Source organism: Saccostrea echinata, unplaced genomic scaffold (genome assembly GCF_033153115.1).
Source record: "Saccostrea echinata isolate AGI-Se365-2 ecotype Australia unplaced genomic scaffold, CSIRO_AGI_Sech_v1 ptg000001l, whole genome shotgun sequence".
Taxonomy (NCBI): domain Eukaryota; kingdom Metazoa; phylum Mollusca; class Bivalvia; order Ostreida; family Ostreidae; genus Saccostrea; species Saccostrea echinata.
Genome location: NW_026889750.1, coordinates 11,382,489 through 11,409,850, shown reverse-complemented (window position 1 = coordinate 11,409,850; position 27,362 = coordinate 11,382,489). Strand labels below are relative to the sequence as shown.

At 33.3% G+C, this 27,362-nt stretch overlaps 1 protein-coding gene across 1 annotated transcript in view; it reads right to left on the bottom strand.

The window, feature by feature from the left end:
* The window catches only part of LOC133185368 (prolyl endopeptidase-like), a 31,506-nt gene extending 5,021 nt beyond the window's left edge, over positions 1 to 26,485 (bottom strand). Inside the window, exons 1-16 of the mRNA XM_061320534.1 lie at positions 26,383 to 26,485; positions 21,992 to 22,119; positions 21,737 to 21,832; positions 20,743 to 20,911; positions 18,453 to 18,554; positions 16,580 to 16,722; positions 14,539 to 14,704; positions 13,381 to 13,476; positions 12,547 to 12,651; positions 11,208 to 11,312; positions 10,989 to 11,069; positions 10,268 to 10,381; positions 8,240 to 8,388; positions 7,545 to 7,661; positions 7,328 to 7,423; positions 1,327 to 1,428 (exon numbers count right to left, since the gene is read on the bottom strand). Of these exons, the coding sequence (XP_061176518.1) occupies positions 1,327 to 1,428; positions 7,328 to 7,423; positions 7,545 to 7,661; positions 8,240 to 8,388; positions 10,268 to 10,381; positions 10,989 to 11,069; positions 11,208 to 11,312; positions 12,547 to 12,651; positions 13,381 to 13,476; positions 14,539 to 14,704; positions 16,580 to 16,722; positions 18,453 to 18,554; positions 20,743 to 20,911; positions 21,737 to 21,832; positions 21,992 to 22,119; positions 26,383 to 26,445 (1,832 nt within the window). The 5' untranslated portion in view covers positions 26,446 to 26,485. The remainder of the gene's footprint in view (positions 1 to 1,326; positions 1,429 to 7,327; positions 7,424 to 7,544; positions 7,662 to 8,239; positions 8,389 to 10,267; positions 10,382 to 10,988; positions 11,070 to 11,207; positions 11,313 to 12,546; positions 12,652 to 13,380; positions 13,477 to 14,538; positions 14,705 to 16,579; positions 16,723 to 18,452; positions 18,555 to 20,742; positions 20,912 to 21,736; positions 21,833 to 21,991; positions 22,120 to 26,382) is intronic.
* Positions 26,486 to 27,362: the final 877 nt, after the last annotated feature.

Sequence of the window (27,362 nt, the reverse complement as noted above, 5' to 3'; positions counted from 1 at the left end):
GTATTATTGAGTAGAGTTGTATATGAGCTGACCAGTCTAAATTCTGGGCTGACCCATGAATAATATGATGGACCATAGTGTTGTAACTGTTGTTGAGTTAATATATGTCTGGATATGTACATGTATTATACAATAAAGATCATTCTTATAAATTGCTAGATACAAAAAAAAAATTGACTCTCAAATCTAGCCAAGCCCAAGGGATCATGATTTGATTACATGAGGACACTTGCATTATCAATATGACTTTGGCCCTGCTAGTTTTCAGATGAAAATTTTTAAGATATTTTCTTTATATTTAAGAAATAAGGTATCATTTTTAAACATCTATTGGGATATAAATACGGGTTGGTCACGAGATCAAATTCCATAAAGCCCGAAGGGCTTTATGGTAAATTTCATCTCATACCAACCCGTATTTATATCCCGACAGATGTTTAAAATTTTTTAAATGATACCTTATTACTTATATTTACATTTGTGACTTATTCATATTATATATTAGCCTGATTATAACCTTTAACACGTGAAATGTTTTATTTTTTCAAACTCAACAGCACGAGTTTGATCTATTGATTGCGCGTCGACCCTTTATGACGTCACTGAGAAATTACGTCGAACGTTTATGATGCGAGGAACCCGTGTTTATACGGATATAGATATGCGTTGCTTTTAATAGTGTTATATGAAAGAAAACATTTGCAAATGTAAATATTCTTATATAAAACTTACACCTCTATTGCTGCCCCAGCCTTACCCCCATGGACCATGAATTAAACAAACTGAAATATACTCTAATGAACTAAAGAAGCAATCAAAATAATGTCTGTTTTTGGCCGAGTGGTTCTTGAGATAATTTTTAAATGACTCCACCAAATTTTCACTATTTCTGATTTTTCTCCCCTTAGAAGAGAATGTGGCTCTTCTTTTTGAATCCTCTTTACCTAAGGATGCAAAGTTACAAATTTGTTTGATTGAAATTGGCCTAGTATGTTCTGAAGAAAATATATAAAGTCATATACAACAACAATACACAACACACTACAGATAGATAGGCTTTGGACACTCTTGGAACAGAACCTCTGGCTCATGTGAGCTGAAAACCCTTTCTACATTCACTTTATAAGTGTGAAGTAACTAGCATAGTTAGCTTAGGCACATCTATAAAGCACCATTCTTTTCAACTTTATGATTTCCTGTTAGAAAAAAAGATAATATTTTAAGAATCCAAAATGTTTCTTCATTTGACACTAAATGTGACAAATAGATGATTAACAGCACTGATCTAGTTAATCTACAATACTGGTCCTAGTGATTCTCCATTACTTGATGAGCCACTTGAATTGTTCCTCCTTGTCACTACAACCATAATCTGTAGTCCAGGCATGTCCTATTGTGAATGTATGGAATTTCAACATGTCCATCACACTGCAAAGAAAAACCATAAAAAGTTTATGCTTTTGAAGTGAGCAAAGTTCATTTTGATGATAAATTAAATTGATGCCTTGTTCACATGGAGAGTTTAATTTGAATTAAATGTAAGTTACTGCAAATTAAATTTGATCTGTGTTCATATAGAGAATTTAATGCAAATTAGTTTAATTCAAATTAATTTACTGCGCATCAATTTGCTTCACACCGACTCTGTGTGAACACTAAGCGAAGCTGATTTGAATTAAATTCAACGCATGAATTATGCATGCGTAATACCAAAATAAAGCCATCTGCTACAGGTCGGTGTCAGATTTCAGTACTTATGCTATTTTTGAGTGAAAAGGAAAATTAAGTTTATTACTTAAAATTAGGGATGTCAATTTTGTCAGTAATTCATATTTGAATATTCAATGAAAGTATTCGAATATATTCGAATATTCGATAAAATGAATAAAATTGTTTTATCTTAAATATGCATCATCCTACTCTCATGAAAGGTTTAGCGTAGGTATACTTATTTTGGAAGTAAAATTGTATGAAGACTTTTGTAGGTATACAATAAGAAATTCCATTTGATATTTGTCAATGTTTGAAATAAATAATTGACTTAAATGTAGAAAAGTATAATTTTAACAAATGAAACATGTATTTACAGTAGCTCCAACTGAGGAACCAGTCGTCTTACAAAAGGCAAGATAGTCGTAACGGTATACCGTTCAGATTTCAATACGTGTAATAAATTACAATTATCTGCCTGATAAGAGATATGATTATTATCTTTGATACAATGTAAACAAATATTTCCATAGACAATTTTCCTAGGTAATTAACTAATATCCCGATAATGAATATAAAATTCAGGATTATCTATAACCCGAGATAATCAAGTAATTTACACATTTATTCTGAAATTAAGCCCTTTACAATATTAATTATAGATTATTTCTATCAGCCATTCATTCAATGATCAATTAATCTTATTTTGATAAGTATACTCTTCACGCCTTTTAAACATTCTTAGATTTCATTTGTTGTCCTCGATTCTAGATCCAATCGTATCTAACCAATAAAAACTATGAAAGTACGTTTTGTATTATACATAAAGCATTATGTACAATTCTTTAACACCTTACTCAAAACAAAATACATGTTATTTAGTAGATTTATAAGCTAAGAAAGTAGTGAAAGAAACCAGGCCTCAAGACCATAAATTGAGAATAGACTTAAGTAAAAATTTCAAATAAGCATAGTTTTTAAAATAAATAAAAGAACAGAGCAAACTTTTCATCATATGTGTGAATTATGATATTACACAAACCTGCAAGTTTTTAATCATAAAAACCGAGATATTCAAAATATAAATTTTGACTTAAGTCTATTCTCAGTTTATGGTCTTGGGGCCAGGCGATTGAAATTGATCATTGAAAAACACCGAATATTCGAATCCTAAATTCATATTCAAATATCAACTCATCGAATGAATGTTCGAATATTCGTTGCCATCCCTACTTAAAATGTGTATAGACACTATGATCTCATGTGAAATGTAGATCTGCTCTGCATAAGATGATGTGATTTGCAAATGATCATAATAGCCTTACTATATAAAAAAAAAATTTTAATTCACATTAGTTTACTTTGCACTGACTGTCATGTGAATGCAGTTTAATTCGCATTATTTTACTTTGCATTAATTTACTGCGAAAGAAATGTTTAATGTGCATTCGTGTAAACAGTGCATAAGTCTGTAGGTTTAGAGTACTTAGTATTTGTAAATAAGAAGTCTGTAGGTTTAGAGTACTTAGTGATTGTAAATAAGAAGTCTGTAGGTTTAGATTACTTAGTGATTGAAAATAAGAAGTCTGTAGGTTAAGAGTACTTAGTATTTGTAAATAAGAAGGTTTAGAGTACTCAGTGATTGTAAATAAGACGTCTGGAGGTTTAGAGTACTCAGTGATTGTAAATATAAAGTCTGTAGGTTTAGAGTACTCAGTGATTGTAAATAAGAAGTCTGTAGTTTTAGTTTACTCAGTGATTGTAAATAAGAAGTCTGTAGGTTTAGAGTACTCAGTGATTGTAAATAAGAAGTCTGTAGGTTTAGTTTACTCAGTGATTGTAAATAAGAAGTCTGTAGGTTTAGAGTACTTAGTGATTGTAAATAAGAAGTCTGTAGGTTTACAGTACTCAGTGATTGTAAATAAGAAGTTTGTAGGTTTAGAGTACTTAGTGATTGTAAATAAGAAGTCTGTAGGTTTACAGTACTCAGTGATTGTAAATAAGAAGTCTGTAGGTTTAGAGTACTTAGTGATATTGTAAATAAGAAGTATGTAGGTTTAGAATACTTACTGATTGTAAATAAGAAGTCTGTAGGTTTAGAGTACTCAGTGATTGTAAATAAGAAGTCTGTAGGTTTATAGTACTCAGTGATTGTAAATAAGAAGTCTGTAGGTTTAGAGTATTTAGTGATTGTAAATAAGAAGTCTGTAGGTTTAGAGTACTTAGGGATTGTAAATAAGAAGTCTGTAGGTTTAGAGTACTTAGTGATTGTAAATAAGAAGTCTGTAGGTTTAGAGTACTTAGTGATTGTAAATAAGAAGTCTGTAGGTTTAGAGTACTTAGTATTTGTAAATAAGAAGTCTGTAGGTTTACAGTACTCAGTGATTGTAAATTAGAAGTCTGTAGGTTTAGTTTACTCAGTGATTGTAAATAAGTCGTCTGTAGGTTTAGAGTACTTAGTGATTGTAAATAAGAAGTCTGTAGGTTTAGAGTACTCAGTGATTGTAAATAAGAAGTCTGTAGGTTTAGAGTACACAGTGATTGTAAATAAGATGTCTGTAGGTTTACAGTACTCAGTGATTGTAAATAAGAAGTCTGTAGGTTTAGAGTACTTAGTATTTGTAAATAAGAAGTCTGTAGGTTTACAGTACACAGTGATTGTAAATAAGAAGTCTGTAGGTTTAGAGTACTTAGTGATTGTAAATAGAAAGTCTGGAGGTTTAGTTTACTCAGTGATTGTAAATAGGAAGTCTGGAGGTTTAGAGTACTCAGTGATTGTAAATAAGAAGTCTGTAGGTTTAGAGTACTCAGTGATTGTAAATAAGAAGTCTGTAGGTTTAGATTACTTAGTGATTGTAAATAAGAAGTCTGTAGGTTTAGAGTATTTAGTGATTGTAAATAAGAAGTCTGTAGGTTTAGAGTACTCAGTGATTGTAAATAAGAAGTCTGTAGGTTTAGAGTATTTAGTGATTGTAAATAAGAAGTCTGTAGGTTTAGAGTACTTAGTGATTGTAAATAAGAAGTCTGTAGGTTTAGAGTACTTAGTGATTGTAAATAAGAAGTCTGTAGGTTTAGAGTACTTAGTATTTGTAAATAAGAAGTCTGTAGGTTTAGAGTACTCAGTGACTGTAAGTAAGAAGTCTGTAGGTTTAGAGTACTTAGTATTTGTAAATAAGAAGTCGGTAGGTTTCAAGTACTCAGTGATTGTAAATAAGAAGTCTGTAGGTTTAGATTACTTAGTGATTGTAAATAAGAAGTCTGTAGGTTTACAGTACACAGTGATTGTAAATAAGAAGTCTGTAGGTTTAGAGTACTCAGTGATTGTAAATAAGAAGTCTGTAGGTTTATAGTACTCAGTGATTGTAAATAAGAAGTCTGTAGGTTTAGAGTACTTAGTGATTGTAAATAAGAAGCCTGTAGGTTTAGAGTACTCAGTGATTGTAAATAAGAAGTCTGTAGGTTTAGAGTACACAGTGATTGTAAATAAGATGTCTGTAGGTTTACAGTACTCAGTGATTGTAAATAAGAAGTCTGTAGGTTTAGAGTACTTAGTATTTGTAAATAAGAAGTCTGTAGGTTTACAGTACACAGTGATTGTAAATAAGAAGTCTGTAGGTTTAGAGTACTTAGTGATTGTAAATAGAAAGTCTGGAGGTTTAGTTTACTCAGTGATTGTAAATAGGAAGTCTGGAGGTTTAGAGTACTCAGTGATTGTAAATAAGAAGTCTGTAGGTTTAGAGTACTCAGTGATTGTAAATAAGAAGTCTGTAGGTTTAGATTACTTAGTGATTGTAAATAAGAAGTCTGTAGGTTTAGAGTATTTAGTGATTGTAAATAAGAAGTCTGTAGGTTTAGAGTACTCAGTGATTGTAAATAAGAAGTCTGTAGGTTTAGAGTAGTTAGTGATTGTAAATAAGAAGTCTGTAGGTTTAGAGTACTTAGTGATTGTAAATAAGAAGTCTGTAGGTTTAGAGTACTTAGTGATTGTAAATAAGAAGTCTGTAGGTTTAGAGTACTTAGTATTTGTAAATAAGAAGTCTGTAGGTTTAGAGTACTCAGTGACTGTAAGTAAGAAGTCTGTAGGTTTAGAGTACTTAGTATTTGTAAATAAGAAGTCGGTAGGTTTCAAGTACTCAGTGATTGTAAATAAGAAGTCTGTAGGTTTAGATTACTTAGTGATTGTAAATAAGAAGTCTGTAGGTTTACAGTACACAGTGATTGTAAATAAGAAGTCTGTAGGTTTAGAGTACTCAGTGATTGTAAATAAGAAGTCTGTAGGTTTATAGTACTCAGTGATTGTAAATAAGAAGTCTGTAGGTTTAGAGTACTTAGTGATTGTAAATAAGAAGTCTGTAGGTTTAGAGTACTTAGGGATTGTAAATAAGAAGTCTGTAGGTTTAGAGTACTTAGTGATTGTAAATAAGAAGTCTGTAGGTTTAGAGTACTTAGTGATTGTAAATAAGAAGTCTGTAGGTTTAGAGTACTTAGTATTTGTAAATAAGTAGTCTGTAGGTTTAGAGTAGTTAGTGATTGTAAATAAGAAGTCTGTAGGTTTAGAGTATTTAGTGATTGTAAATAAGAAGTCTGTAGGTTTAGAGTACTTAGTATTTGTAAATAAGAAGTCTGTAGGTTTAGAGTACTTAGTATTTGTAAATAAGAAGTCTGTAGGTTTAGAGTACTTAGTATTTGTAAATAAGAAGTCTGTAGGTTTAGAGTAGTTAGTGATTGTAAATAAGAAGTCTGTAGGTTTAGAGTATTTAGTGATTGTAAATAAGAAGTCTGTAGGTTTAGAGTACTTAGTATTTGTAAACAAGAAGTCTGTAGGTTTAGAGTACTCAGTGACTGTAAATAAGAAGTCTGTAGGTTTAGAGTACTTAGTGATTGTAAATAAGAAGTCTGTAGGTTTAGAGTACTTAGTGATTGTATCGCCTTCAAAATTTGATAGACATCTATAGAGGGAAGAGGTGCATTGTGCAAAAAAAAAATAGCAGTACAGAATTGCTCATTTTATAAATTGTGCTTTACAAATGTCCAAAGGCCTGTCTATACTTTCTTTTAAAGTGCAGTCATATGCTTAAATTTTTACTACAGGATGAGTTGAATTTAAAGTTTGGGGTTCATCAAAACCATTGATACTAGACATGTTCATACAATATTTGTAAATTCTTGTGGGGTTTAGTCTTTTTTTTTAAGTCAGGTTGACCTCAACAATAAAAAATTAACATTCCTGGAAAATGTGTACATTGTACCTATGATGTCACTCTCTGAAGATTAGACAGAAAGACAAACCAATGGATGCAATGATTACTAAAGGGCACCTGCATCTTCACATGGGACTACATTATTAATTTGCATATACCGGTAAATGGAAAATAGTACAAACAGTTTTTATACTACTTCCTCTTAAAATACTAGATAATAGATATACAAACACATTAAAAAAAAAGATAAACACAATTTCAGCCTAGAAGAATAGATGTAATAGACACATGTTTTATGAATATTAAAGTAAATGCAGAAATGTCTGGACCAAACTTTCAATGATGAAACCTGTCTTTGAGGTTAGCAATCCATAAGGCAAGATGTCTCTTTGTGTCATCATTCATCAAATACTCACCCTACTTGAGCAATTCCACAACCAAACAAGTCAGGTCTTTGATTTAAACAGGCTCCTACCAACAAGCCCCCATTGGATCCACCATTTATAACTAATCTGAGATAACAAACAAAAAAATACATAACAAACTTCAATTTTCAATTGTCAATACATTCATCTCTCTTAAGGACTCAATAAGAAAACTGCCAAAACAATGGAAAACCAAAGTAGCACTTACTTCCTGTTTGATGTGTACTTGTTCTCAATTAAATACTGAGCAGCTGCCTGGAAATCATCAAATACATTCTGTTTGTTCCCTAACATGCCACCTTTATGCCAAGTCTCACCATATTCTCTGTAACACATTACAAAGGATATATTTAGACATATATGTACAGGTAAATGCAATTGAATTTAAAAACATAACCAGTAGAGCTGTCTTAGTAGGACTTATATCTCAGAGAAGAATGTCACTATCTGTCAAAGAAGTTTTGTAAATTTACAAGGAAATTTTCTTTAAAAAAATTCTTTAAAAAAATAACATTTTTGAATTTTGAAAATCAATCTAAAAGTATCAGGTGCATTAGTTCAAATGGTTCATTAGTTCAAATTATTTCTGCAAAGTTTGAAAAAAAAAATATGAAGTAGTTTTGGAGATAGATTTTGGATAAAAAATGTTTACAAACAGATGAACAAGGTGATTCCAATATACCCCCCAAACTTCATTTGTTGAAGGTATAATAACTATAAAAATTTTAGCTGATCATATAATTTGAGATAACACCACTATGTGCATTACAACTACAAAATGTAACAGAATACATCTCAAAAGATATGTTTAATTTTTACCAGCAATACCTAATGTACACATTCATTGTTGTCATGAAATAATGTGCTTGCATCCAGTGCTCAACACTCCATTATAATGTTTACCCTCCTCCTCTTATGTTGGCCACAGCAAACACTCCTCCCAGATGCTGCATGAAGACCAGTCGTGACACAGAGAAGTGAGGTGAGATGGATATATTGAATCCTCCATATCCGTACAGTAGGCAGGGATTGTTCCCATCCAAAGCCAAGTCCTGTTTGGGTACAGTTAGTATTCATGTCAATAAGACATAGAAAAGTTTGTCTTTAATGCATTTCCAATTTCATTTTTGGCAGTGGAATCCTGGGCTTACAGGTCATGAATTTCACAATTTTAAAAGAAGGCTGAATGCTCATAGAAATTGTATAAGATCATTTTTAACTAGCTTTTCTGAGGCATGAACCTTGGCCTTAGGGGACATGAATTTCACAAGTTTGGTTAGAGGGTTTTGTGCTCACTTGAATCACATAAACACTAGTCTTGTCTGCTAGTGAAGATTTTAACATCTATGTAGGGCTAACTTTGTCTCACCCATGGGTCTGGACCCATGATAAAGGGGACATAAAATACTCATAATGAAATTATACATGTATTTGATCATGTACCAACCAAGTTCATTTCCCAGTAAACTTTTTAACATTGTTGTTTATTACTTATATTTACATTTGAGATGGATATTCTGAATAGAATTGCATTTATTACACGAAAGGCCTGCCATATTGCTATGTTGTGACGCGCAATGACCTACAAGTTGTTTGGTCTTGAAAGTTCACCTAGCTCCAACATTTGAATATTTAATGGATGTTCAGCAGTCCAGTTCAGGAAATTTCTCTTTATAATGAATGAACAATGATCGCTACTAAGAGTGATCTTAACTATTTTATGAGTTCTTTATATATGTTAAGTCAAAAGCAGTGATATCGTCTGTTTCAGTTTACATACCTTCAAAGGAATTTCAGATTAAAAAGGTAAGCACGATTTTAGGCTAATTATATTATTCAAAACATTCTTCACATCAAAGGAAGATCTAATGAACATTTATTGAATGAAAACAAGCATAAGTTTCAATTATTTTACGTTTTTATTGCTATCGAGTTAGAAGTTCTGAAAGCAGTTTCACTGTGATGGAAATATGTAGGCAAAATATCATCTCGCTGTGTGATTCGGTCATGTTATGACCTCTGACCCCCTAGTAAGTTCATACAGAATTGAACATATTTTCTCTTCAATAGGTTCATCTAAAAAGATATTTGCAAATGTAAATATATAGCTATAATCATTCCAAGATATGACTGTTGTAGCTCAGCTCTGGGACTTGAACCCATAGCCCAGTGGATGTGAAAAAAAATTCTGGTAGAGGGCTCAGTGCTCATTATAATCATGTCATGCAAATAGTTTGTCTGCTAGATTTACAGCAATGAAGAAGATTTTAAAAGATATAATGCATTATCAAAATACATGTACATGTGTGATCTACATACAGTGAAAACTGTCTAATATGGATGTTGTGTATTCTGAAGTCTTGCCTTATACGATGTAAACTTTAAGTCCCTGTAAATTCAATTGTTTAAAAAGTTGTCTAATCTGGAATGTTGTCTAATAGAGCCAATTGCTATGGAACCAGTGGTGTCCAGATAAGGCAAGTTTTGCTGTGTTCTTGAAAATTTTTTTGAAAAAAATTCAAAATTGTTCATTTTTCTGGCTTTGGTTCCACCCCTAAAGCTCCTTGGAGGCAGTGAAATTCACAATATTTGTTCTTCTACCTCTAAAGATTCTGTGTTCTAAGTGTGGCTGATATTGGCCTGGTAGATGCTAGAAATCTTTAAAAAGTTATGAACATTGAAAGATGTATGATAAACAAAGACAGACGAAAACAGATAGCAATATATGACTAGGTGACTTAAAAATTAAATCTTATTTTGGCATACTCTTAACTGATCCATAAGTTTATGGATTTTTTAAGAATCAGATACCTTTGATCCTAAATAAACCAAATCTTTTGATAAAACTTTACGTAATTGTGCTTTTTTTAAAATGTGCAACTAGACAAAATATATTAAGTAGAACTAAAGTGTAAAACATTGATCATTTACCTTTTTGTTCACAATAAACATGGGAATTTTGGTCCCATCTTTACTTGGATAGAAGACTTGCTTGGTTTCATATTGGTCAAAGTCAAAGTTCTTCAATTCTGTATTCCTAAATACCTAAATGAAATAATACAATTAAAAAAGAAATTAAAACAAAATGATGTGTTTGTAAAACACTGATGCCCCAGTATGGCAGCTAATGGCTAAGGTTAAAGTTTTTCAAAAGATGGTCAAACTTAAAGGTCAAGTCATGAGGTCAAAAATTTTAGATTCCAAAGAAAGGTCTTGTCACAAGAAACATATGTAAAATATGAGAGCCCAAGCACCAACCATTCAGAAGTTATGGGCAAGGTTAAAGTTTTTCAAATGTAGGTCAAACTCGAAGGTCAAGGTCATGACGTTAAAATGTTGGAACCCAAAGAAAGGTCAGAAGGAATTCACAAGTGAAAATAAAAGCCCTAGCATCAGCTGTTCAGAAGTTATGGCCAAGATAAAAGGTGGTTAAAGATTTTTTAACAGACAGACATGACAGACCAAAAAATATATATGCACCTGAATCTGCGAGTCTGGAGACATAAAAATACATGGAATAGGAGATGAAATAACAACAAATAAGAAATTAATTTTTTTCCATTATAGATTTGCAAATCTTTTTTAAGTGGCAACTTTGGTTTGCCAGACAAGAACTACTTACACATTTACTGAACTGCTGAAAAGTTCTTACCGTAGGAGAATAGGTATCTGTTGACATGTCACATCTGTAGATAATGCCAGGAGTGAGAAAGGAAACAAACTGGTAAAATATCTAAAGAACCAAAAAAAACCTAAAGATGTCAAAACTTGACCATATCAAATATTTTAAACATAAAATTTACCAATAAAGAGTCAGTGTAATCTTTTACATGTGTATTGACAAACAAAAATAAGCTTATTTCTTATTCACCTCTGTTTGTTCTTTTTTCCCAGAATACCCTGCAATTGTTCCAACAGCCAATGGGAATTCTGCCACTCTCTGTCCATCATTCAATCTATGGACATACAGCTTGTTCTACAAATTCAATGAGAAGCATCAAATAACAGTGAATACAAAGGTAAAATTCTATCAGGTACAGGTAAGCAGGCTTTAATAGTCCCCAAGTCCAATTATGTGTCAGACTTATCTATATCTTTTGTAAAACTTGAGCTTTTAAATATCCCCATTTTGGCCCACAGGCAATAATGTGAACAAAGGTTTCAATAAGACTGGGGATTTTTTTTTGGGGGGGGGGGGGTACAATAAAATTAAAATTAATGTCTTTCATTTCATAGAGAAACATCTTCATTCTTATATTTTTGAAAATATGTATTTGAAAGTTATGGTCAAATAGGTCCAGCCCAGAGCCTGGTGACATAAATTTCTTAATTTGGAAAAGGGCTCAAAGCTTTCTGCCATTATGCATATGGTTGCTTGCTAAATATCCAGGAATAGCTGGAAAACTGAAAAGTATGCAAGGGCCTCGCAGAAGGATATGCTTCTAATTCTGGGGTTAAAAAGAAATAGAATGTAATAACTAGAGAAAATAAAAAGAAATTTTTACAGGAAAATTAAAAGAGAGAAAGATGAAATAACTATAATTACGAAATTTAATGATACATGTATTTCCAACATAACCCACTGATGTTATTATCATACTAACTTCAAATGTTGGCTGTTCTAAATTATATATTCAATATCAAATGAGTTGGTCAAATTGTCTTTCCAACCAAAATGTCATTATAAATAGGCTAAATTATCAATAATTTTTTATTTCTGTTTAGGTAGTTTAACTTTAGGCTTATGAGAGTTATTAACAAAGGCTGTGGGGAATGTTTATTGTAGAAGTATTATAATAAGTTAGTAATACACAGTTAATGATATTTCGAGAGGGAGGCTAAAGAATATGAACTTCAGCATGTTCAAGATATATCTCTGTCTATGAAAAAAGTGTGAATCTTCTTCATTCTTGAATGCTTTGTTCCAAGTTTTGTAGAAAATGTTTTTTGAGAAGAAGTCCAAATTATGAAGTTAACAGATGACATATGACAGAAGAGAGACAAACAGATGGACACCAGACACTTTTGGATCAGAAAAGTTTACTCCAGTCTTTGGTCCATGTGAGCTAATAAGTAACACACATATAGACATGTTAGGTCCCATCATTTCATCAAGAAACATGTTTAGCATATCAATTAATTTTCTACAAGTTTCACTGGATGTTTATTAGGTAATATCGATTAACTTTGATCATTCATAACCATCTAACCTTGACATCCTCTAGGTAACATAAGACCAGTTTATTGTTGTTGACACATGCTGTCCATTCTAACACACTGCTCTCATGTTCCTCCACCAACGTTGTCCAGTTCTCCTACAAGATTTGGTTAAATTCACACTTCAATTGCGTATTAAGTGAATGTCCATATGGTGAAATTCTATGAAGTCACTAGTGATCTCGTCATTATTTGTAAATGTTATTACATAGACAGAAATAATCGGAGGAACAGTACCACCCCCTTATTCCTACATGCATGAAAACATTACCACAATTGAAAGTGTAGATTTGTGGCTGGTGCATATTTTTTTCTTGCTTCAATCAAGTTTTTTTTTAATTGAAATTGGAGATCTGCTCCAAAATACATGTATTTTCTTCACAACATGATAGTTGTTGTGCAGGTAAAGAAATCTAACAATTCACTAGAAAATAAGTAGAAATTTTTTACTTAATTAAATTCGTACTCAAATGATTATGATCAACTAGTATGAAAAGTGAATTGTTAGCGTGCCTCCTAAATGTCCAGGAGAACGGAAGGTTTTTTGAGACTGCATGAATTGTGATGGTTTCAGCTCATTCCACAGGCCCCAAGTTTCAAAGACCTTGGATCTTTGTTTACTTCATCCATAAATTATATAAAAATTGGTTCAGCCATTTTAGAGAAGATGAAATGTTCAAAAGCTTAGACAGACAGTGGATAGCAGTAGGTCACCCAAGTAACTGAGGTTACCTGGTCACCTGAGTAACTGAGGTTACCTGGTCACCTAAGTAACTGGGGTTACTTGGTCACCTAAGTAACTGAGGTTATCCTAAAGGAGCACTCACCATCTCTGGCTTGGAAAAGTCAATCTGAATCAGTTTGTACCGTGGAGCTTTCAGATTTGTCTTAAAAGTAAATACTGTGCCTTCATTTGTGATGTACTGCAAAAACAAACATTCACTTCATTACCGTATATACTCGCCTATAAGTCGGTTGTATTCTTTAAGCTTAAATTAGAGGGATTGACCCACTAAAATACCAATCTTTTTATAACTCGCGTATAAGTCAGATGAAGAGTTTTAGAACAAAGTTTAACTCCCCAAAAAAACGACTTATAGGCGAGTATATATGGTACTACAAAATTCATTACAGTACTACAAAATCAAACAAAGAAAGCTTCAATAAGATTGAAAGATATGTTTTGATGCAAAGCAATTTCTATCATTTCTGATTAAGTAGTGTTTTGCAGGAGATTATCAAGACCTCACCCTATTTTTCATTATTATTTCTCTTTGGAAAGGCACCTAGCCCTCTATTTGAAAAAAAAAACATAGGTAATCAAAGATTATGAAGCTCACCTCGACAAATGTAAGTAAAAAGTAAGGCAGAATTCACTTCATATTTTTTTTCTAGTTAGTGTACATCCCAAGATCAATGTTCATGCAAGTTTGGTTTAAGTTGGACTCATAGTTACTTGGAAATAGACCTGCTCCCAAAACTTTTAACCTGTTTAGTAATCAAGAAAATTATGGTCAGTTCCAACATACAAAGCAAGTCTGGAAGTTTTCATCCTAAGATGCACCATATATGCAAGTTTAATCATAACAGGCCATAATATTATACACTCCAAAAAAATTACTAGTACCCTGATCAATCATCTGGAAAATGTAGGTCAGATTCAGAATCCAAGAAAGTCTAAAAGTGTCCATCCCTAGATACATCACCCATGCTAATCTGGCTAAAATATAGCTAAAATCTCGACTTTGTTGAGGTGAGCTAAAAAGTACAGTTCTATACTGCAAACTATTAAAATTTTACTGAGTTTTGATTTTAATATTAAATAAGGGGCCAAATTTGGTTGTCACCATATCTTGTTCTTAATAGTGATCACAATAGTTATTGAAGAGTGGCAGCCCAAGAGACCACATAAAGACCAAATTTGTCTTTTAATTTGATGTGGTTTAGTTCTTTATGTCTCAATTTGATATTTGGGCCAAATGTACCTCATACTCTGCATCAAAGTTATCCACTACTTTGACATATTGAAGAGGGCCACTGATCCCATCTGGGAGAGTCTGAAGGTCAACATAAAACAAACGGTTGACAGGATCACATCCCTCTCTTGGACACAAGATGATGTACCGCCCACAATCGCTGACTTCAGCACCTCTAATAAACAAGAAACAACAAGCTAATTCAGAGAATTTGTGTCCCCCGCTTAAGGAAAAATGAAAAGCATGCGCGGATCTAGAGGGGAGTCTGAATCCCCCTCTGGATTTGAAGAGTTATTAAATGTATATACTGAAGCAAATAAAAAATGACTTTGGACTCCCCCCCCCCCCCCCCCCCCCCCCTTCGAAAACATGGACCTCTGTTAAGAAATAGGTTTTTCACAGCTGGGGAAGGAGTTGAGGTTTCTTTTTTCTTTTTTAATTTCTCGTCACGAAATTTCTTGGATTGGATACCTTTGGGAAACGAGTTTAGGTTTTTTAATTTTTTTTTTCTTTTATTATTATTATTTTAGAAATTCTGGGTTGAAAATTTCTTGACTTATGTTTATTTTAATCCCACTTTTCTGACTGCTTTCAGAAAGAACTTTTAACAAATGTAAACAATTTAGAAACATCACAAGGTTTGCTTAAAAAGGTTTGCATCATTTAATAACTGAATCAGATAATTAAACAATTGCCTGTATTGCTGTTTTTTGTCAAAACAATGGTTTAGCAACCCTCAAAGTACAATATTCAGCTTGCCCTTTGGGTCTGGTCAATAATATGCTCCTCAGGTAGCTAAATTATTGTACTGACCTTAAAAAACAGCAATAATTGTATGTTTAACAGAGCAGACATGTTCTCAGAGCCAAGATTATAGGGGTTAATTCATATATCTGATCTTTTTTGAATTAAAATGGATTCTTTTAAAAACTTCTTGGTTAAAAAAAGTGTAAAAATTTAACCAGAAGTCTCCGATGAGACAGTAGCTCTACTGGTCAAAGGAAAAGTAGCACTTGAATTTGAAACTTTGCAACATGCAGCAATAAATAGAATTGTGTATCTTATTGTAGTCTACTTGTGTGCCAAGTTATATTGAAATCAAACGAAAACTATAGGAGAAGTAGCATTTTAAAAGTATTTCACAGAAATTTCTATTTTAAGTAACCATGGCAACACCATTCACTGAAATCAAAAACCAATACACACTATTATGTTTCGTAGTGTAGTCTAATTGTGTGTCAAATTAGATTGAAATCAGACCAAAACTGTAGCAGGAGTAATGTTTTAAAGGAATTTTACAGAAATTTCTATTTTTAGTAAGCATGGCAAAACCATTCATCAAAATCAAAAACCAATTCATCAAATTATATATCTTAGCGTAGTCTACTTGTGTGCCAAGTTATATTAAAATCAGACTAGAACTGTAGGAGCAATTGCGTTTTCAAGGAATTTCACAGATATTTCTATTTTTAGTAACCATGGCAACACCGTTCATCAAAATCAAATACCGATGCACTAAATTATGTACAATGTATCTTAGTGTAGTCTACTTGTGTGCCAAGTTATGAAATAAGACCGGAACTGTAGGAGGAGTAGCGTTTTAAAGGAATTTTACAGAAATTTCTAATTTTAGTAACCATGGGAACACCGTTCATCGAAATCAAAAACCGTTGCATTAAATTATGTATCTTAGTGTAGTCTACTTGTGTGCCAAGTTATACTGAAATCAGACCAAAACTGTAGGAGGAGTAGTGTTTTAAAGAAATTTTACAGAAATTTTTATTTTTAGTGAGCATGGCAACACTGTTCATCGAAATCAAAAACCGATGCACTAAATTATGTATCTTAGTGTAGTCTACTTGTGTGCCAAGTTATATTGAAATCAGACCAAAACTGTAGAGGGAGTAGCGTTTTGAAAAACTGTTTACAGACAGACAGGAAGACAGACGGATGGACAATGGACACCTTACTTTTGCATAAGCTCTTCTGGTCTCTGACCAGTAGAGCTAAATACAAAGACTACAGAAATGCCATCTTCAGATTAACATACATCATCCATTTTGGTTCATCTGGGAATTCAGCTAGCAAGACATCTTTTGATTGGTCAGTTCCAAGGCGATGATAGAACAGCTTCTGATTCTGGTTAGTTGCAGTCTCTGTTCCCTGTGCTTTAACATTTTCATCTAAATATTTCTTTAAAAATACAAAAAAGAATTGGTACAATAGACTTCTTTCCCTTATCAGAGCTCTTCTCTAGAAGAAAGAGAAAAAAAATCGAATGACAAATTCAAATGCTACTTTTAGAATTTCATGAATTGTTTTAACCATGCAGCTCAATTTTTCAGCTATAATTTGGTAGTTCTTTAATGTTTATTTGACAGTATTCAACAAGATGCCCATGGTTCAGTGCTCACCTGAGTCACTATGGTCCTGTTGTTTTATTATCAGAGATAAAGATTTTCACCCTTTTTACTACTATGAAAAATGTTGACCTCATATTGTGGCAGAATCCTAGCCCAAAATGCTTATGACTTAACCATACTGGAATCTACACAACATGGTGATGCTTCAATATCAAATTGACTAACATGGCATTATTGCTCTTGAGTTTTTTTAAGATGTCTTTTTCTGTAAACATACAACATATAAACTATGATCCCTATTTTTGGTTCCATTCTAACCCCAAAATCCATGATTTGAAAAAAAGAAGCCCAAGGCCCCAATGCTCACCTGACTAACCTTGGCTCTACTGTTCTTCAGAGGATTGTTTTAAAAATTTCCCTCTATATTCCATATTGCCATATTGTGACCCCACTTCTAGGGGTCATTACTTAACCAAACTTGAATCCACACAACAATAGAATGCATCAATAACAATATGATACCGTGACCTTCCTGTTCTAGAGGAGGAGATTTTAAAAAGTTTTTTCTTGTATATATCATTATGTAAAATTTGATCCCCAATTTTAGACCAACCCTAAACCCAGGACCTATATTTTGAAGGAAAAACAACTTGAATCCAAAAGATTTGGGAATGTTTGCACATTAATATGATTTAGTGTGGCCCCTCTACTCTTGAAAAAAAATTTTTATTGAATCCCTATTTTAGCCCAACCGTAGGAGGCCATGATTTGAACAAATATAAATCTGCATTTCATTAACCCAGTGCTTTGTAAGAAGATACCAAATAAAAGATTTTTAAAGATTTGTAAAACTCAGATCCCTAATTGTGACCCAACCGTACTATGGTGGCCATGATTTGAACAAACTTGAATCTGAATTACCTGCAGGTAGTGGTGGTGGTGGTGGTGGGGGGGAGGGGGGGGGGGGGGAGTCCTGAGTATTTTGAGATACTTTTACTATTTCTTAATTATCTCCCCTTTATTTGAAAAATCTGAGTCCCATACATCCAAGGACACTTTGTCTCAAGTTTATTTAAAATTTGAAAATGATTCTAGAGATGTTGAAATAGGGTTGTTTACATTGACAGGATAGGCAGATGGACACTGGAATTGAGTCCTAAAGAAAAGGTAACTTGAGCTTATAGCTCAGGCTCTTCTTCATATTCCAAAAATGTTTTATATTTGCCACTCTGAAGTAAATCAATAACCATACAAATAAGGCTTGTGTCATCTAATTCAGTCAGAAAATCAAGTTTAATGCAGATAGCTGTGTGTACCAAGTTTTTTTTTTTAAATCAGGCAATAATGTACAAGGAAAAGCATTTGATAAATTACTTACAAACTGTTTGCAATTTTTAGTCAGATGCCCTACAAATTTAAGGGAAGAAAGGCTGACATAGTGATTCCAATGTGCCCAAAATTTTAATAACATGATTAACTTATAAATACATCAATATACCAGAGAAAATACATTTCTTCTGACTGATGATGCTTGAAGTAATGTCCAAAGATTTGACTTACATTATACAGCAAGCCTTTGTGATCATGAGTCCAGGCCATACTGGAAAATTTGACCTTCTCTAGGCTGTCAGGGAGGTCTTTACCCGAGGGGGCTTCTTTGAACTGAGTTAAAAAAGTGGATACTTTATTTGCTTCATCCATTCAGAAAACAACACAAACGACAAGAGAAACTTCTAATAAGAAGTCTCTGGTTTGAACTCTGAGTTCTGAGAATTATAGATAACATTATGGATTACATATTTATGGCGTTATGTACATTAATAGTGTGGTTAAACAAATATTTATTGAAATTTTAATAAACACATAGATACACACACACACAATAACATATTTTTGGCATAGCAGAAAGGGGATAACTTTCTACTTTACAATTAGTCTTAGCCTATGGTTAGAGAGAAGAAAAAAATCCCTTCCTACACTGTAACTATACACTGTATAGGTTTTCAATTCAGGTGCAGTCTAATAAAGAGCACCCCCTTTTTTCTGAATCAGCCACTTACTCAGTATTTGCAATATAATTTAATTAACATTAAACAAGAAATCAATGCATTTTAATCAATTAAAATGTCAGTCTCAAAACATACATTGTACATGTATCTAAGAAAGTTATTTGGCAATTGTAGTTCAAAAATACACGTGTCGGCAGTGGTAAAAGTTGAAATTGGCAGAAAGTGTGTATCAAATTCATGCATTTTGATCATACCAAGTGTTTATGTCCAATGTATTTTTTTTTAGAAATATAGGAATCAGATCTAGAAATGACCAAGAAAATGTATCAAACTACTTGGAAATGCTAGAACTTCACCTTCGATGTGACAAGACTTACACAGCAGCACAGTGTTTTTGATTGTTTTTGATTTTGCTTGACAGGACAAGCAGTAGAATTCGTGTGAACAAGAAAAAAAATTAAAAAAAAAAAAGATCATGACTGCCAAACAAGCAAATTTGTTAATAAAGAATGGGTTACTTCACTGCCTGATATATTAAAACTTTAAGAATTTTTGTTTGATACAGGTACCGGTATATGCATTGGGGGAGGGGGGCTAAGACAGAATCTCTCTCTCTCTCTCTTCGTATAATTTTTCTGTTGTTTATACAAAACTATGACAACATGTAACTTAAATATCAATTTCTGAAATTTAGATCTATAAATCTATTGTCTTTCTGTATCATCTTGTCCAAATATATATCACAGGGAGGAAACATAAATAATGTGCATTAATGTGCATGTTTCATCTCTCTTACAACAATGCAGGAACCTTTATTTAGGGTATAACTGTAAGGTATAACTGTCTTCTCATTTGTTATTTGCGACAGTTAATGCTGATTTAACGGTAGCAAACTGAGTTTTACTGGCGATGCTTAAGCGGAGCCAGTAAAACAGATGTTTGCGACCGTTAAATCAGCTTTAACAGTTGCAAATAACAAATAAGAAGACAGTTATTCCATTCTAATGCAATTTATGCATTTTGATGTTTACGTCTTAATTTGGTGAGTTTTGTCAGATGAAATATGTCATGAAGCATTCTGTTTTTGCATCTTTCTATAGTGACATCACATTCAAAAGCTTTCACCCTTGTTAATACTTGTTTAACTGCCTAAAGCATCAGTCCATTAGACAATCAAAATGCGTTTTACAAAAAAATTGCATTAGAATTAATTATTTAATTATTTTAAATATTTTTGTACTGGAAGTGTTCAGAAAAAAAAATTAAATATGGTCTGGTATTGTCTGCACTTCAAACTTTTTTTTATTTCTGAAATTTTTTTGTACCTGACAATAGAATCAATAGAATACATACAATGCAAGGAAAAGATAAGAGACATTCCGAATAAATCGGTCATCTTGCATTCTCTGTTCACTTTATGCTCGCATTTGCTCACCATTCACTAACCATTCACCAAGTTGCATTCAGCGTTCACACACAGTTCACTCACTGTTCGCTCTGCATTCATTCAGCATTCACTCACTGTTCACTCAGCGTTCGCTCACCAATCGAGTGGAAAAGTAGAACACTTCAGGGACTGTAGTATTTAAGTTAATAAGAGCCAGACAGGAAAAAGCTAAGAGACAGACAGATTGACTTGATCACCATACCATAACACATCCTGTCAAAGACAGGTGTATAAAAACAACAACATGATTGTGAAAGTCATGGTGTTTAGTATTGCTATACCTGGACTCATGACTTGGATTCAAACATACAAGATACTAAGCAGATCAAGCTGGAAAACCTATTGAGTTATCTAGACAGAAAAAACAACTATTCTGTAATTTGTTGTAAATTACTTTGATGGTTATCCAGTCAGATCCACTTTTACTAAGACCATAAGCAAAATACATTCCATTTTCAGAGAATGCTTTGCCATTCAGGGAGATGGTTCCATCATCAGAGAGGAGGTTAGGATCCAAAAAAACTCTTGGCTCTGACTCCAAAGTGTCTTGTACATAAATCACACTGAAAGAAAATTATTGATAATGATGATTGATTTCATTCAAAAAAAATTTTCTTCATGAAAATGACAATTCTAAAAAGAGGCCTGAATGATCATGTACTAGATATTATGAGTTTCTCAAGCTATGACCAACTCATCCCACTCGAGAGTGGAACTCTGGACCAATGCGAGATGAATTTTTAAAATTTGGTAGTGGACTCTTTGTTTCTTATCAAATTGCAGGAAGTTTGTCCAGGTGGTCAAGAGTAAAGCTTTTAAATAATATAATGCACTTTATGAAAGGAACCCAGTCTCAAGAAAAATTAAGCAATTAAATTAAAGGATCATATTTTATTGTCAACAAGCACACAGTCTGCCTTCCAAATGTCCCTGGTGAGATGATTGTCAGTGGTACATGTATAATATATTTTCAATTTAGTCCTCCCAGAGGCCTGAACCCTAGAACGTGAATTTCAAAATTTTGATAGAGGGCTGACTGATTATTGTTATCATGCAAACAATTTGCCTGCTAGACGTCAAGGAGTGAAGATGTTTTTCACATATATGATGAATATTTAATATATTTCCATTAACATTGCCCCTCCTTGGGGCCTGTATCCTGAACCCTGGGGAAATAATATTTTACTGTTTGGTAGCTGTGTTCTAACTGCCCATTAAAACCACGCAAAAGTTTGCTAACTTTTAAAATGTATGTTAATAAAGTTAAGAACAGATAGAAACAGTGCCCATTGTAAAATTTTAGACTTTGTTCAGAGGGTATCACATACTATTAGACAATTCCTATAACTTCCTAGGGCTTTTTTGACTTCTGTATTTTAACCATTTACCTTTGGTTTTGGAGTCCAGTATTGTAGGAATAATAATAATAATTTCCTCTTTTATATGGGCAGCCATACTTGGGGTAGTCCATTAGCTCTGTAAGTCTAAAGATAAAAAAACAAAATACATAACTCTATAACATCAACATTCATTTGTCTTTTTAAAAAGTAAATTCAAAGTACTATAGTCACTTTTGTGGGGGGTAAAATAATTGTAGTTGTTTGTGTAAACAATGTGTAATATTAAATAATTCACCAAAATACCTATTTTTCAATTTATCCCTTACTGGGCAGGCATCCAGAAAAGGCCTAGAGATGTTATTCTGAGCCTCAACAAAAGCCTTAGTTTCCTCACTATCTGGGTCCTCCATCCAGTGGTATGGGTCTGCTATCTATCAAAATAATATCTCACAACAATAAATGGTAAGGGTCTGCTATCTATCAAAATAATATCTCACGACAATAAATGGTAAGGGTCTGCTATCTATCAAAATAATTATCTCACAATAATAAATGGTAAGGGTCTGCTATCTATCAAAATAATTATCTCACAACAATGAAGGGTAAGGGTCTGCTATCTATCAAAATAATAACTCACAACAATAAATGGTAAGGGTCTGCTATCTATCAAAATAATAACTCACAACAATAAATGGTAAGGGTTTGCTATCTATCAAAATAATATCTCACAACAATAAATGGTAAGGGTCTGCTATCTATCAAAATAATATCTCACAACAATGAAGGGTAAGGGTCTGCTATCTATCAAAATAATATCTCACAACAATAAATGGTAAGGGTCTGCTATCTATCAAAATAATATCTCACGACAATAAATGGTAAGGGTCTGCTATCTATCAAAATAATTATCTCACAATAATAAATGGTAAGGGTCTGCTATCTATCAAAATAATTATCTCACAACAATAAATGGTAAGGGTCTGCTATCTATCAAAATAATATCTCACAACAATAAATGGTAAGGGCCTGCTATCTATCAAAATAATTATCTCACAATAATAAATGGTAAGGGTCTGCTATCTATCAAAATAATATCTCACAACAATAAATGGTAAGGGTCTGCTATCTATCAAAATAATATCTCACGACAATAAATGGTAAGGGTCTGCTATCTATCAAAATAATTATCTCACAATAATAAATGGTAAGGGTCTGCTATCTATCAAAATAATTATCTCACAACAATAAATGGTAAGGGTCTGCTATCTATCAAAATAATATCTCACAACAATAAATGGTAAGGGCCTGCTATCTATCAAAATAATTATCTCACAATAATAAAGGGTAAGCATGGTAAGGGTCTGCTATCTATCAAAGTAACTCACAACAATAAAGGGTAAGGGTCTGCTAACTATCAAAGGTGAAAGCGTCATTACATAGTGTAGATTCAAGTTTGTTCAAATCATGACCCCCAAGAGTAGGACAGGTTCACAATAGGGTATCAAAGTTATACATGGGAAATTATAGGAAATATCTTTAAAAATCTTCTCAAGAACAGCAAAGCCATGATTAGTCATATTAATACAGAAGGAAACTCAGATAGTGTAAATTCAAGTTTGCTCAAATCATGACCCATGGGGTAGGGTGTGACCACAACAGGGGATCAAAGAAGATGGGCGTACTTGGCGTGCGATCTGCAGGAATCATGCATACAAAACATTTGTGGTTTAAATGTCCACGATTTGGTCGGCTGACCAGAAGTGGACAGACTTTACAAAGTTATGCACATAGGAAAATGTTTAGATTTACACTGAAATAGCTTTCGAATTTGAAATATTTTAGTCCACTGTTCTTAATAGTGATGATAACACAGTCAATTGATATTCACATAAATAATAAACACCTAACAAGATAATAGGTATGATATATGAAATGAAGTTTCAGTAGGTTTGAAAAATTGCTTTCGCTCCCCGTGCAACTGAAATTTATCTCTTTTAAAACTTATAAATCAGTAAATAAAACTCAACTGATAAACGACTTGATTGTTTGTATAAAAAATTTTTAAAAAAAATAATAAACTGCTCCATGCAAGGATCGAACCAAAAACTTTTCGACTCCTATGTGCACTGGACTGGTAACGCATACTACTGAGCTATCATCGCTACACAAACAATCTGGAATTTAAAATGACAAAGAAGCAACACATGTACACACTGGTATTTTTTTGGAAAAAGTTTTTTATAGTCTCTGGGTCTTCTCTCCATTTTTTACAAATGTTTGTTCATTTCTTTGAATACAAATGCACACAAATGTCTTTTTAAAATCGTGGAGAGATGACCCAGAGATAGCAAATTTTTTGAAAAACGTGTTTAAAAATGTAACATTTTTACCAGAATGACTCATCTAACCATGTTTCAAGTTATTTTTAAGGAAATCAAAACACAGTATAGGGAAAATATTTTCCTTTCCTATTTCATGGGAACATATACATCAAAAGAATGTTAAAATTTAATTTTATAGTTCAATAAAGTTTTCACTTTTCAAGTGCCCCCAGATTCCTGCCGAATGTCAATCAAAAGCGCCCTCGTTCTTTATACATAGGAATATATAGGAGAATTCTTCTAAATAATTGCAAAGCTATGGTTAGTCATATTAATGCAGAACATCCTCAAGTAGTGTAGATTAAATTTTGTTCAAATCATGACCAGGGTAGGACGTGGCCACAGTAGAAGATCAAACTTTTACATAGAAATATATAGGGGAAAAAACTTTTAAAATCTTCTAAAGCCATGGATAGTTGAGGAAATATGGAAGCATCCTCAGTTAGTGTAGATTCAAGTTTGTTCAAATCATAACCCTCTGTGGGGTAGGCTGGGACCACTCATATATTTAAATCTATCATTCATAAACTGAAATCCGTTTTTCTCTAGCCAGAATGCTCAGGTGAGCAATGTGGCCCATGGACCTCATGTTTGACATGACATGGATAGCTGCCATATTTTACATCTTGTTTATAATTTAACAACATATGAATGGGTAAATTCTACAGGAGTTCTGAGTTTTCGATGAAGTGGTCGTCAGCAGCAAAAATATGCTCTACTATGATTTATATTTTAATAGCAGTAAAAGAAATGACATTTGAGTATGTTATACTTTCATGTAAATCTGAATTGTTGAGCAACATTTGTTTAAACACTAATTACCATATGAATGATGAAACCATGCCCTCAAGCATGATAGAATGTAGCAACAATCAACATTGCTTGACAGCAGGTAATATTCCAAAAAATAATGCACACGTTCACTGTTAAATGTATTAATTTGTATAAAACATTCAGCATAATATAATAAATATTACATGTAGTTAAGTGTAGCAAAGAAAATTTTCACCCCAAGAAAACCATTGTCAACCAAGGGGCAGCCAACAATGGTTTTCTTGGGTGAAAATTTTCAATGTTACACTCAACTACATGCAATATTTATATATTTTTTTGTTAAATGGAAAAAAAGCACTTGTCAGCCGGCAGATACCACTTATCAAATAACTTGCTTGCCAAACAAAACTGGTTGTCCCACGAATCGGGCAATGCTGTTACAGTAATGGCAATTAACCTGCTAAAAGATTTCAACTTGACCATCCATCCATTCAGAAAATCTGTATTAACAGCTTCTGAAACCTTCCTTTCTTATTAGCACCAGAGACTTGCAGTCAACATATTACATTTGGCTGGGTATACTTTTTAGCACCTTTGGCAGAAAGCAACTTCTGCTAATTCAAGTACAACACTAAATGTCTTGCACATATACGTATAAATAAGAATATAAAGATTAAAGAAATGTGCTAAGTCTACGCTAACTTGTTCAAAACCAGTTTGCCAAATATCATACATGCTTAAATATACTGTATAGTGCAGTGTTTTCCCTAAGAACCAGCTACCGGCCAAATTGAGCGCTTCAGTTAATAAAAATGCTGCTTTGAAATAAAAAATTCAAAATTTAATTGTTGTAAGGTCCACAGAGATTTGTCATAAACTTCAACCCAAAGCCTGTTACAATTGATCTCTAACCCAGTAAGCCTTTACTTTGCAATAAAGGGAAAACACTGATAGTAGGATTTTTTAGCTGGGTGCTAACTTAAGCTTAATATAGCAGTAGTAGCTCACTAAAATTTTAATTGCTAATTTGCACCCTTACAAAAAAGTATTAAACACAAGAAAAATAATTTTGATAAATCCGTTATTGAACATTATACCTTTCTGTACTCTTGTGTAAATCAGTTTTCAAAAAGGCTCACTTGTTACCTTAAACCTCTTCTGTTAAGCTTTACTTGGCTAGCAATTTTATTGAAAGCCACCATGTCCACCAAAAATAGTTCCGCCAAAATTACTGACATACCTTTGAGCATGCAAAACGCCAAATTTGGCGGTTTAGCGAGCCAAAGGCCAAGTGCTATCATTTATATTAATAATAGCACTTAGCCTTGGGCTCGTTATATATATGTATCACCTTACTTTTTACCCATCCCTTTACCTAGTTCTATAGTATAAGAGTAGTCAAAAAGTTCATGACGCGCGCCTGTAAGCATAATCAGTATCTGTGCATCAAGTTGAAGTGCCCATGTCGCTGTTTGTTCTGTTGTTATGGAATATTCTGTATCACCAAAGATTGAATGAGAAGTTAGAATATGCATCTACCTTTTGATTGTGGTAATTATCAACTTGACTTTCATCCCGTCTAGCCTCTGCTACTTTCACCATTGTAAAATAATTATACTGTCACTTTCGGCAATTCGGGGTGTTAACAGCGTTGCAAAATTGTTTTGTTCCGGGATCCGGTTCTGCCGATTGTTGTTAACTCATTCCACTTTTAGTCGTATCAGAGTTTGGTAAAATGGGTAGTAAAACTTGGGACGGGTCGGATTACGAAAGCCTATTAGGATCAATCTATGGAGAGAAAAAAAAAATTAAAAGGCGTCATTCCGCCTTTCTAAAAGGCGTTATTATGCTTTTTGAAGAGCTATTATTATGCCTTTGACAGGCCCGTGCTTTTGAAAGGGGGGGGGGGGGCAGCCTCTCAAAAAATTGACAAGGAAACAAAAAACATGACCCCCCCCCAAAAAAAACTAAACTGCATAAGTTCGAGAGGATAAAGGCAGTGACGTAGCATCGTTTTTGAAAGGGGGGGGGGGCAACCCGAGGAAAAAAAATTCAACTTACCTGTAAAAACTTGACAAGCAAAAAAATAAATAAATTATGCAAACTCGAAAATCCTGTGTGTGTGTTGGGGGGGGGGGGGGGGTTAGGTTCCAACTTCTTCTAGTTCCAATTTTTTTTACTCAAATACTGCATTCCCCTTATATTACCCTTATTTGACAATTCTGCAAGCAAAAGTGGGGGGGGGGGGAGCAACCGGACTTTCAATGAACATTTCCTATAGAAATACTTATGTCTGGAAAAAAAAGGGGGCAGCCCCCCCCCCTGCCCCCCCCCCCCTTGATACTACGTGCCTGATAGGCAGATACAGCTTGGGCCTTTGCTGGCCATGTATTAAAAATTCATGTCAAATTTTAAAATGTTTTCCTCTCCTCTTGGACAAAAGCAGGCAAACTATTTGCATGGGTATAATGAGCAAATAGCCTTCAACCAAATTTGTGAAATCCATGACCCTTGGTAGA